General features: G+C 41.8%; 1 protein-coding gene across 2 annotated transcripts in view; it reads left to right on the top strand.

Annotated features, from left to right (window-relative positions):
• SHANK2 (SH3 and multiple ankyrin repeat domains 2) overlaps positions 1 to 12,551 on the top strand; it is a 364,507-nt gene that overhangs the window by 192,526 nt on the left and 159,430 nt on the right. For both annotated transcript variants that reach the window (XM_064452904.1, XM_064452902.1), the window contains one exon: positions 5,820 to 5,895. In XM_064452904.1, coding sequence (XP_064308974.1) covers positions 5,820 to 5,895 — 76 coding nt within the window. The remainder of the gene's footprint in view (positions 1 to 5,819; positions 5,896 to 12,551) is intronic.

Genomic DNA, 12,551 nt, shown 5'->3' with positions numbered 1-12,551 from the left:
TCCCCCTAGTTTTTACTCTTCCAAACAATATCAAATATGTAAGCAATCTACTACAAATAATAGCGTCCGTGTGGTAATCGGGTTGTCCGTTCTAACGTGCCTACAATAGTTATGTGCTAATGACTGAAGAAATAGAGCGCGAATGGCGTTATCTGTCTTTGTGGATTAGAGTCCAAATTTTATTTCTTGCTTTTGATGTCAGTGATTTTTCAGCCTTTGATAATGTCTGCAGGCGCTGCTGGAGTCCTGTGGTCAGTTATGAGGCAAACACAGCGAAGCTACAGGGAAGTCATATACAGATTTCTCGGTTGAGGAAAGCCATGACTCCTCCTAAGGTGGAAGAAGAAAAGGAGAAAATGTTTTTCCACCTGCATCTTCTCATTATTTTTCACCTGCATCTTCTCAATGTTCACCTTTCTTCGAACCCTATAAATTACATTCTGGAATGGCAGGGTTTGAGTCTGTTGCTTACTGAAATGTCTGCAACAATAAATGATTCTAATAAAGAAACAGCTAGGGCTTTGAATTACCACTATTGCACAGTGCAAACAGCTTATTTTTACTGCAACTCCATTGGCTTCAGTGAAGAACGGACCAGGAAAATGCTTGCCGCGTTATTTTGTTCCTTGCAGACTCTTCTATGGCTCTCATCATGCTGGGACTCACATTGCTCCTAGATGACATGTTAAATAAAAAATTGAATAAAACTTCTTAGGTAGTTTTGGGGTGGATTTTTGCTGTTTTCTTTTTTAGCAGAAAGTGGGGAGCTTTATGGTGATGTTGCGTTGTTATGGAAAATAGTTTCGGTAGCTGTAGAGGGAGCCTTCCTTTTCACATGAATAGTTTTTGCTCTGAGAACAGCAGTGTGGCACTGTGAGATCTGAGTTGTTAGCTGTGACCTTTATCCTGATGCTTCGTGCCCAGGTACGTCCTACTGCTGTAACCTAGAGAAGGATGAAGGCCTGTAGAGAGAGTGTCTTCTAACCAGCTGTAGATATTAGGAAAAAATACAGTAGAGTAACTCTAGTAAAATATGGGCTTCTCAAGAAATCTAGACATTTCAAATGATGTATCAATGTTTCTTTTTTTTTTTTTTGTCGATGTAAAGGAAACACTACCAGTTTTGCAAACGCTGGTATTTTGTTCTCCCTCCTGGAATAACTTTTGAACTGATCAATTTGATGCAATGACTTTTCATCTGCGGTGACAGATGTTGTTCTCGGTAATAATGCAGTAATATATACGCTGCTAAATAATGTTTCTCTAGACCTTCCTGTCTGTAGCTTCTCGCTAGTCTTTCTAATCTGTCTGCAACCAAGGTTAAAAAGAAGTCCTCAGAAGATTCTGCAGGTAAAGACTCCATAAGTGATGATGGGGTTATTAGTCTTAGGTGGCCCTAACTTGCTCCAGAGCCCTCTGATTAAAAGTGCTTGTCTTCAGAAAATGTGGGGACATCAGAATAGTTAAAAATCTGGTGAAACCTGGAACTATGATTGTGCTATTATGCTATATATGGCTTGAATTCAGAAAAGTGTTTGTTAAACAATTGCCTGCAGGTTCTTTGTATTCTTTAGTCTAATCGGAGAATGGAAGCTTCTTTTTTTTTTTTCCCCTTTTTTCCTTTTTTCCCCAGTATCCATTCATTATGATGGCATGTTCCTGATCCTTCCTCCCCTTGTGGATGTCTGTTTTTGTGCTGCGTACTAGGACAGCCTGGAGTCCGAGTCAGAGATTAGGGAAAGAGGGTAATTTAAGAACTTACACAGCAACCTGGGAGACATACCACTTGGCCTTGAGTTCAGGGATTTGTAAGGCTAATGGTTTCCCAAACAATCCCTGTGAATACGATTGCACACAAAGAAGTGGGGGAAAGTAGAGGGGTGGGAGAGACAGGGAGCAGATACAAGCTGCAGCTGAAGAATGCTGGCTTGGCAATACTAAGTAGCTGAACAAAGCTATCTGTCTTACTGCGCCTTTCCGTTCCTCCCACCCACTTTGTATTCGTTAATAGCACTGAAATATCATGCTATAGAAAACAGTTTCTGCAGAAGAAACATCTGGCTCCTTAAGGCTCAAGCAGTGGTTTTAAGATTTCCAAGATATTCTTCATCATACATTGCTCTTAATTATTTATAAGTGACTTCTGAAAACAGGACAGTGGTAAATTCTAAGTGGAGTCCAGGTTTACGTTTTTCTGTGTTTCTTCTGATTATGCCTCTTGATATTAATCTGATTTTCAGGATAATGTGAAAAAGAATGTTGCTTGATGGGGAGTAGACTCCAATTCGTGCAGGTCACTTTATTCCACATCACAGCAGAGCAATGGATTTTGAAGCCAAACTTGTAAACTTAGCAAGAGAGGCATGATCCGTAAAACTCACTGAACCACTTACAGCACATTGAGAGGTACAGTCATACAGGGAGCTACTTCAAAGCCACATCTCTTTGAGCAGCTATCATGTAGCCTTGGGTACCCTTGCTGCTTGCTACACTTACAGCTCTTATTCTGTGGAAGGCAGCATGTTGTCCTCCAGCCCTGCAGCTGAAGCACTGGCTGGCTGAGCTTTGGTTGTGTCTAGGCAGGTACTAGGTGAGTCCTGGAGGAAGTTGTGTCCTTTTTGGGTGTTCCAGAAAGGCAGGGGGATAAGGGCAGTAGGAGCTGGAACCTGGGATAAATGTAAGGCCTCTTTGGCAGAAAATACAGGCTGTGGGTGAATGACTCTCATGGTTTAACCCCAGCTGGCAGCTCAGCCCCACGCAGCTGCTCGCTCCAGCACCCCCGCTGGGATGGGGGAGAAAGTCAAAAGGATAAGAGGAGAAAACTCATGGGTCGAGGTAAAGACAGTTTAACAGGTAAAGCAGAAGCCGCGCACAAGCAAAGCAACCCAGGGAATCCATCCCCTCCCCCCCACGGGCAGGCGGGGGCTCAGCCATCCCCAGGAGAGCAGGGCTCCATCACGCCTAACGGTGACTTGGGAAGGCAAACGCCATCGCTCCCAGCGTCCCCCCCTTCCTCCTCCTCCCCCCAGCTCTATGTGCTGAGCATGACCCCACGTGGTGTGGGACATCGCTGGGGTCAGCTGGGGTCACTGTCCCGGCTGTGTCCCCCCTAGCTCCTCGTGCCCCCCAGCCCCTCACCGGTGGGGTGGGGTGAGGGGCAGAGCAGCCCTTGGCTCTGCGCAAGCCCTGCTCAGCAGGGACGGAGACACCCCTGTGTTGTCAACACGGCTTCCAGCACAAATCCAAAACGCGGCCCCGTACCGGCTACTGTGAAGAAAATTACCCCAGCCAAAACCAGCACAATGACAAAGGGAGAAAATAATCCTATACAAAACTATCAGGTAGGATTCATATTACAGTTGGGATTTTCTCCCTCTTTGGCCATCCTGTAGGAAGGAGGGTGGCTGGTCCCCACAGAAATTTATAAAAATGTATATATTTCAGTTTTTTCTTAGTACTGCTTTTCTTCTATCTTGCAAATTGTTGCACCACTGTGAAGAAATAACTTGCCTACTCTTCTAGCCAGCTGCAACCTGCACATATATTTTCAGCTATAATTCCTCTGTATTATGTATGTATTTGTATTTATGTCTCCAGCTGGGGGCACGATCCAGTTATGTGTCGGCTGTACTGGTTAAAGCAAGGAAAGATGCATTTTGTCAACTTTCTTCCCAAAGTCTGTCTCCCAGTACTTTCTTCTGCAGCGTGCTCCTTGGCCACGTTAAAGTGCAGTCGTCCTGCACTGATGTATTTTTTCTCTCTACAGACTGGGCCTTGGTCATCTGACAGAACTACCTCTCACAGTAATTTTTAACATCCTTCAGTAATTTTTAACATCCTTAAAAGTTGTGACACAGAGATGGTGTACCTCGAGGGCTATGTCTAGCTTGGAGAACTAATCAAATCTGTTTGGATGGAGGCAGGCTGTCTTTCAATGCAGAATTCCTCAGCCATGCAGATGAGAATTTCATGGTCACAAGCTAAACCAGAAAAATTTCAAGTTGATTTTTGATGTCTGTTAGCCTAACTTAATGTGATTGCATTTGAGGACCAAGCTGTATTTAGACAAGACTTTTTCCTATCTCAAAACCTACAGTTTTTGCATAAGTATCACCCCTTGAATGAAGAAGCCATATAAAAAGGGTCTACACTAAAGATACTCATCTGAGGAAAAATGAATACACTGAAATATTATTGTGGTAAAGGCTGAGTAAGACTCGGAAAATTGCTACATTTGAACAATTATTGTAATACATAAAGCTGCCAAAGAAGGTTACGTACTCTCTTTTTTGTTAAAGTTTTACTTTATTTGAATGCGGCTTTGGAAGTAAGCTTCTGTGTTTTCCTGTCATTCTGAAGAAGAATGTGACAATGAATTACCTACCTCCTCTAGAATCCTTTTGTCCTTCCCTAGAAGTGTAGTTTATATATATATATATATATATATATACACCCACACACTCACATATAGTGATAGGCTTTCAGTGAAAGCCTTTCCGATTATGCTCTTTGCTGTGCAGACTGAAGCAACCATACACTGGAGTAGCTTCTGCATCTTTCCCACATGCTTGACTTATTGGTGCTCCTGCAGGTGCCCGCTGAAAGCAATGAATGAGAGCAGCTTTCCAGTCCTGGAGGAAGAGGGACGTTTAGCTCTGTTGTTGTCGTTCTGTAGACGCAGTTCTAAAGTAAATCCTTTAACTGTTATACCCATACTAAACCTGTGTTAATGTTGGTGAGTTGTAGAAATACTTGTGAACGTAACGTTCGTAGCCCTGAGGCTGATTTCATGCTGTAACCACTAGATGTGGGAGCTGCCTCAGTGGGATGGATATTTTTTTCTTAAGAAAAGTCATAAATAAAAAATTTTAATGTACTTGAGATGACTTTTTTAGTACATCTATTCTTGTATCTTCTTTTGTTCTTCATGGTTCCCAAGTATGGGGTTTCTTTGTTTTGTGCATCACCCAATATCCCCCAGCCGTTTGGATGGTTTGCTTTTGCTAAATAATGGTGGTGCAAGTTCCATAGCACTATTTCCTGTGAGATTTGATTGATGGTGATGAATGTGGGCAGCTACTTTTCCCCCTACCCCGTTCTCCATATGTCTAATAAAATTATGGAAATAGCTCTAGCTCTGTGTGCATGTGTGCATATGTGTGCCTGTGGTTAAACAAAAAGTAATGGTTTGCATTCTTTTGGTTATTTTTCCAAACTTTCCGAAATGTGTTGCTGGTTTTTCTTCTTTCTTTCTTCCTTCGTGTGTTTTGCCTCTTAGTCCAAGCCATAAAAGAACCAAAGATTGGACTTGAAAGGTTTTGCCGCTGAGAATGTGGGTGGAACTTAAAAACTTGTGAATGATATGATACATGATCTACAGGAAGTTCTGTTTATTCACTTGATGTGTATGATACAATAAAAGAATGTCTCAACTCCAAGGTCAATTTTTTTTTTCAGAATGCCTTGAAACCATGTTAATTCACTGTAAGGGATCATGAGGAAACACTTTCTGACTGTAACTGAGCACTGACACAGGTTGCCCAGGGAGGTTGTGGAGTCTTCCTCCTTAGGGACATTCAAAAACTGTCTGGACACAGTCCTGGGCAACTGGCTGTAGGTGGCCCTGCTTGAGCAGGGGGGTTGGACAAGATGACCTCCAGAGGTTCCTTCCAATCTCAACCATTCTGTGATTCTTTGAAGTAATGGAAGTTTTCTTTTATTGATGTAAAGCAGAAAATCCCCTTTGAAATTGTAAATTAACACAGCACTTGATTAAGAAATATAGGGGTATTATTAAAATTTCTCTTTTCTTTGTGCAGAAACACGAACAGATAGAACAAAGAAACTGTTTCGACACTACACAGTTGGATCCTATGACAGCTTTGATGCTTCAAGGTAAGAATTTTTCTTTTTGGTTGCAATCTGTTTACAAAGCCTTTCTGGGATTTATTTAATTGTTATGTTTGGTTTTGATTTTTGAGGCGAAGAGGAAGGCAGATTACTAACCAGAGCTTCTCAAGATATCATTCTACATCTGAATTGTTTTTTATCACAGCTTACTTTTTTCATATGGGATGGGTCTACAAAAATAGTGAGTAACGAAGTAATGAGTATCGCTATTTTGTTTCCATGAGTGGTGAAAGAGATCAGCATTTCACAGAAGCAGTATGTTCTAACTGCTTCTGCAGTCAAGGACCACTGAAGTTGTTGGATACTTCGCAAGATCAGGCCATCTATATCTGTTCACAGAATCATATCTGCTGCCAAGAACAAAACAAAATGTTGTGGTTTGTTGTTCTGAAGGGTGTCTTAGATCCTAAGTAGAAAATTAGGCTGTTACAAATGAGGAATTTAGAAATTAGATTGTTTAATTTGCAGTTCCTGCTGAGTATTCACGATTTTTAAGCAGGTTCTTCTCCCACATGCGTATGCATTGGACATACAGCCAACTTCTCGTAGAAAGAATGATTTTTAAAGTGCAGAAACTCAGTTAGCTGTTGGTGTCTTGAGAAAATTATGGTGGCATGCTGGAATTGTTACACTGTTCTCCTGACTGTCTAATTACAGCTTGGGTTTTTTCGTAATTTTCGAGAAAAACACCTCTTTTTGTAGGAGAAGAATTCTGAAATGTGTAAAGCAATGATGGCAGAGTTTCATGTAGCACACTATTAAAAAAAAAAAAAAAGGAAAGAAAATGTGGTAACTGTTGTTTCTATTATGTGATCTTAATCCTTGTTCTGAGGGTCGTGCATAGTTTCTATGCCAGTTAATGATTTGGGGAGGGAGGATGGAGTTCAAGTCAGCTGAAGTAGTTTGGATACCCAAGATGTCCTTCTGTGTTCCTGACGGTCGGTGTGTGGAGCTCTGAAAGGCAGGGGCCTGCTGATTGTCTACTGCACACAGCCTATACATATTTGAAAAATAGGTAAATCTGCAGTCCCTTGAGTTGTGATTTGAAAAAGTATCGCCGTGTTGGATGAAGAGGGAAGGTTTGGTGACACGGTGGGAGGAAGTACAGGCTTGTTGGTCAGCTACAATCATCCTGTCCTGGAAGAGGCTCTGACCTTCCTGTTACTGTATACGCTGTCCTATAGGGCATCACCTCTTGCTGCCGTGACTTAGAAATAGAGAAACCCCGTTTCAACACCTTGCATATTCCCCTGCCATGACAAGTTACTAGGGCTTTGCACTGTTGGACAACAATGTGATTGACTGGGTGGTCTAACAATGATAAAGCTGTCAAGAGAAGTTGCCAGCTTGTACTATGAAACACATGACTGTTCTGCAGGGCAAGCTCGCTGGTTACGGGTTGCATTTCCAGTGAGCGGAGTTGGCATTTTCCAACGTTCTTTGAGTGATCGTTGTTCTACAGAATTCATAGCCTTGTCTCTGTATTTCAGTGTTAATGGATAGGGTTGTTTCTGTAAAACTAGAAGCTGTGGCCACAGCACATTGCCTCAGAGATACCAAATAGTCCCACTTGGAAACCTGTTCCTAATTTTAACAGAAGCATTTGGATTTTTTTGTTGTCCTTTTCCCAAGAAAATTTAGGTCCCTTCTCAGGAGACAACAATGCCACCTGCCTTTCTGAAATAGGCACTACTCCGTTGTTTAGAGAGGTTATTTTCAAAGCAAGAGGCCAAAAGCCATATTCAGACCAAGGGCTCGAATCTCGTCTCAGTGGTGGTACTCGTGTATGTCTTCTAACCAGTGAGCTGCTGGGGATGAATGGATTATACTCTGTGCTTTTGGGAAGTGATGGAAAGTGTGAGAGATGTCTGGGGGGGAGGGGGAGAGGTTGTTGGCTTATTTTTCAATTGGGTTTTTTTTTTCCTCTTGGGGTATTGGGCTTGTGCAGTGCAACAGCAAAGCTCTCAAAAAATTACATTATCTGATTCAGGTCTACAGCTGAGAGTTTATCAGATAAAATGAGAGTTTTTGTACAGCCTTGTATTAGAGAAATTAGGTATGAAGTATGTCTGCAATTCTTCCTGATTCTGGCATCGATATCTATTAATTGTCTGAGCAGTAAGAGGGAAAGCAACCAATTCCTCCTGGCAGCTTCTGAGTAAAGTGAAGTTTTGAAGAAAACTCAAGGGTAATTTCCACAGAGAATCTGAAACCCAGTGGACCCATTTTGAAAAGTAATAATGGCAGTCCACCAGTACAAGCGGAGGTTGAGAAGGAAAGGTACGAGAGGGTAGAATTAATGGGAAATTCCAAGAAATACAGTGGAAAGATAGACTTGCTTAACACACTTTTACACAGAGTAAGGTACAATATTTTAGAATTTTTGCAAAATAATACTAGGAAAACTGAAAAAAACAATGGTTTTGGTGTCCAAGTTTCCAAACCTGGTTAGTTGCTGGAAAAGAAAAAACTTGTTTCTCTGAGGCACATATAATAACTTACCGTAATGATGTATTTACAGAGAACATATAGCATGATGAAAGCTAAACTTCCTTTTTCATCCTTTACAAACATGACATATAGAAACGCTGTTCTGATACTATTTTTCCTAAACAAAATAGAGTTCTAGGACTTGCTGTCCTAAAACTGTAACAGCGCAGTTGCATTTCAGATACTTGGCTGAGTCTGCAAATCAGCTTTTTGTACATCTAAATGGCAATTTTCCTGGTGCTTACATATTGCTGGTAAAGAAAAAGAATTTTCATTTAAGAATCTGCCTGGAGATTAGTGTGTCTTGTTAGTATGTACAGATTTAATTCCTAGCATGGGCTTCTTCAGGGAGGGGGGACTGTTAAAAGAGGCGAACAAGATGTCAAACTAACAACAATTCTCGGTATTTCCAAATTGGTACTGCTTTGCTTGCTTTCTCTGTCATCATTTCCTATCAAAGAAAGGGAAGGATATAGTAAAACAGATTTAACTGCTCGCAGCTAAGTTTTAATAAACATTTGTCAGAAGGCAATTGTGCCTGTGTTCCGGGAAAAGCTTTGAAACCCAAGTGTTAACAAAGCTGATCCAGTTCCATTATGGAGATGATGTGGGGGAGTGAGGGGAAGTGTCGGCTCCCTTCTCTTTTTCCTTCCCCCTCCCAAAGGGCAGAAACTGCTGAGTAGAAACACTCTGTTCAGAAATCTGTATTAATGGGCTTATTCACATTCAGAAAAATACGTGGTACATGGCATTTTTCATCTTTAGGAAAACGTGCAGCTTGAGTAATGGAGGTTCATTAAATCCTATTTCAGCTTTGCATAAGAGATCAGTTATCCATACATTAATACTTTGTGAAAATGGGTAGCGTGCTTACTAATACATAGAAAGGCAGTGAGACTTGCCAATATAAATAATTATTAAATATCATACAAATATAATATTTGAAGCTACCAGGTCTAAGGTATTATCTGCTTTAAATGCTGATGGGGTGCATTAATTCTGTTGTACAAAAATGACGTTGACTCTTGCAGCTGTCATGTGCTGCTGCTGCTGACATTCCTCTACATGGATCCCTCTACTATTTTAATAAAATGTTTTAAGAACTAATTACTTTCAGTCATTTTCCTTTAACCTGGTGCAGATGGGCAAATGCTAAAGGGAAGGATAGGCTTTGTTGCAGTGGCATACACGAGAGGGAGGTTTCTTATGCTAGCAGGAGCTCTTACTGGACAAACAGGAGTAAATGCATGTCCCTGGACGTTTGTCTTGGGCTGCAGCTCTGGAGGCTGAGCTGACAAGTGGGGCAGGCGTAGTTCCTTTCCGCCTCCCCGGATGGAGCAAGCAGGCAGCACCCATGGTGCCCGACCCCAGGAGGTGCCATGGCCTCAGCCTGTACTTGCTTGCTATGCCTTAGAGCCTCAGAAAGGAGCGGAAAGCAGGCATGGAAAACTCATAGAATCATGGAATAGAATCACAGAATGATTTGGGTGGGAAGGGACCTTTAGAGGTCTCTAGTCCAACCCCCCTGCAGTGAGCAGGGACATCCCCAGCTAGACCAGGCTGCTCAGAGCCCCGTCCAACCTGACCATGAGTGTTTCCAGGGATGGGGCATCGACCACCTCTCTGGGCAACCTGGGACAGTGTTTCACCACCCTCATCGTAAAACATTTCTTCCTTATGTCTAGTCTGAATCTACCCTCTTGTAGTTTAAAGCCATCACCCCTTGTTCTAAAGAGCAGATATACCATCAAAGTTGTAAGGAGGTCATGTAAGACTGCTTTGACATGATTCTGGAGTTTGTGTCTTCCCCGTATTTGTGGGTGTCAGTGGCCAAGACAACCACGGGACATTGCTTTTGGAGAGCTGTGATGGGGGCGGATCCCACTGAGTTTGTTAGGAAAAATGTTTGTGTGGGTCTGTCTTCTCTAGCTTGGATGGGTAATATTGTGACCAGCAAAGCAAAAGCTGCCAGAGTATTATAAATATTCTTTAGAAGTCCAGTTAAAATTCAGGACTACCTTTAATTCAAGCAAAGGTCTTAAATCAGTTATTTCATGGAGTCCTCTTTCATCAAGGTCCCGTTCCAGTTCAGTAACAGAAATTATTGCTAAGGCATCAAGTGGATGTTGGAATTTTAAAAAAGTTCTTTACTATTTAAATAATTAAAAATAAGGTAAAACTTTAGAAATTTTTATCTCCTTTTTAACTGAAGTGTCCTGAAGTGTCCTCAAGATAGGACGGTGAATTGTTCAGTCAGGAAAATAAGAAGACAAAATTAAGTTATCAAATTAAAATATGTGAAATTAATTAGTTGTTTAATTTCAAATGTAAAATGTTAGCAGCTTTTTAAAATGTGATGTGATGATAAAGTGGTAGCTTAGTTTTCATACTCTGGAGGCAAATAATATGAGCATAATATGGGACTATGTAAAGATTATAAACTTGATTTGGTGGGAAACACGATCCAGTTGCCTTCATGGATTTGGAAGCTTTAGAACACAACAGTGGAAACGTTTACTGCTGCGTTAATTGCATCATCTCCTTCCCAGCCCCACCAGAATAGCGGAATAGGAAAAGGCAATAGCATTCCTGAGTGCCAACTTCAGGGCAAGTATGAAGCGTGCGGTATAAATGTACGGTTTCCTGCCTTCTCTGTGTCTTCCGTTTCTTCACGGGAGAATCAACCTTCACTTTTTTTTTTTCCCAACCGCTTTAACTGGTGCTAATCACTGCATGGGAGAAATTTTCTTGGGGCCTTTTCTTGATGTCCTACGGCTACAGCGGTATTAGGAAGCTCACAGGAGAGGATGTAATAATAAGTAACCTTCCTCAAAGGCGTGCTGCCACAAAGTTAACGACAGGGCCAAATTGATTTGCCTTCTGGTTTTAGTTCTGTTTTTCTGGATGAAGAAAAAGAGGGAGATTGGATTGTGTAGTTTGGGAGGTATGTGTAAGAAGGCTTAACTGAAAGCTTAATTCATTAACTCTAATGTCCCTACCTGGAGTCAGGTGGCAGCATCCACATCTCCTGAGCATAGAGGCTGAGAGAAGCAACTTCTCAAAAGTCAATTTCCATACAAACACGTAACAAAAATCGAGAGATTCTCCGCAGCTGCACGCCCCAGCAGTTCTCCGTTGATGTTGTCATCTGCACTGTCGGAGAGAGCAGTAAAGCTTTAATCCCCGACAGCTCAGGGACACTCTCTGGCGCAGCTGAAGCGTGCTGTGTAGTGCTCTCCGTTTCTTTATTTTTCGAACCTGCAGAATCTACCTGTTGAATACCTCAGCCTTTGTCCCAAAGTTGTGATGTAAATGGTGCTGGCTTAATAGTTTAAGCATTAGGTGTGTTACACAGTAATCTCACTTTTTTTTAGCGGAAGCTCTCAGTTTGATGCAGAAATACTTTGATCCAGTCTCATATCTGATTTCATGTGGATGTTTTACATAAATATATTGTCTTCCTTCTGGAAAAATACAATTATTCATCACTTAAAACATACATTTAATAAGGGTGGAAGCCTTCTGAAGGGTTTGCCTCGTTGCAAGTCGTGCGGCCTGTGAGATGGAGCTGAGGGGCCTTTCCCTGGTCCTGGCTTAGCCGTGGTCGTGTTTCCGTGCTGCGGTGAATCGAGCGTGTGTACTTGCCGAGTGCGGAGTGCCTGTGCGCAGCCATCGGCAGCAATCTGTCAAACCCTGGCAAACGGTTCTTTACAAAAACTGAAGGAATGTATAAGAGCTGTTGTTATTTTTTTATACGCTGCTTGCCACGTATTCATGTGGGTCCTCCCTGGGCCTGCAGAACAGTGCGGGAGGCACCAACAGACGTATCGTTACGCACAGGGTAGGTCTTTCTGCATTGGCACCTCCAACTTTTTTTGGTTTTCTCTTGGATGGCACCAGTTCCCCTGTACTAATGTTTTCTGTGAAGTTTGCGCTGTCCAGTTGATCTCTTGCAGGAACGGGAGGAAGGATATTAAAATGGATGCTGTTCATTCTTAAAAAGAAATTCATTATTTCTGTTACTTTATTCTGGGTTTGATACATTGGTAGTAAGTTGAAGGTGATTTTACAGTTCTTAGCTGCAGGCATAGGTTTTAAACATAATTCTCGGTTTCCTTTCCTCTGGTGGAAAGAAGTAAAAGCAATAGTAT

This window comes from Phalacrocorax carbo, chromosome 5 (genome assembly GCF_963921805.1).
Source record: "Phalacrocorax carbo chromosome 5, bPhaCar2.1, whole genome shotgun sequence".
Taxonomy (NCBI): Eukaryota; Metazoa; Chordata; class Aves; order Suliformes; family Phalacrocoracidae; genus Phalacrocorax; species Phalacrocorax carbo.
The sequence above is the reverse complement of the archived record's forward strand: the minus strand, read 5'-3'. Positions and strand labels throughout refer to the sequence as shown.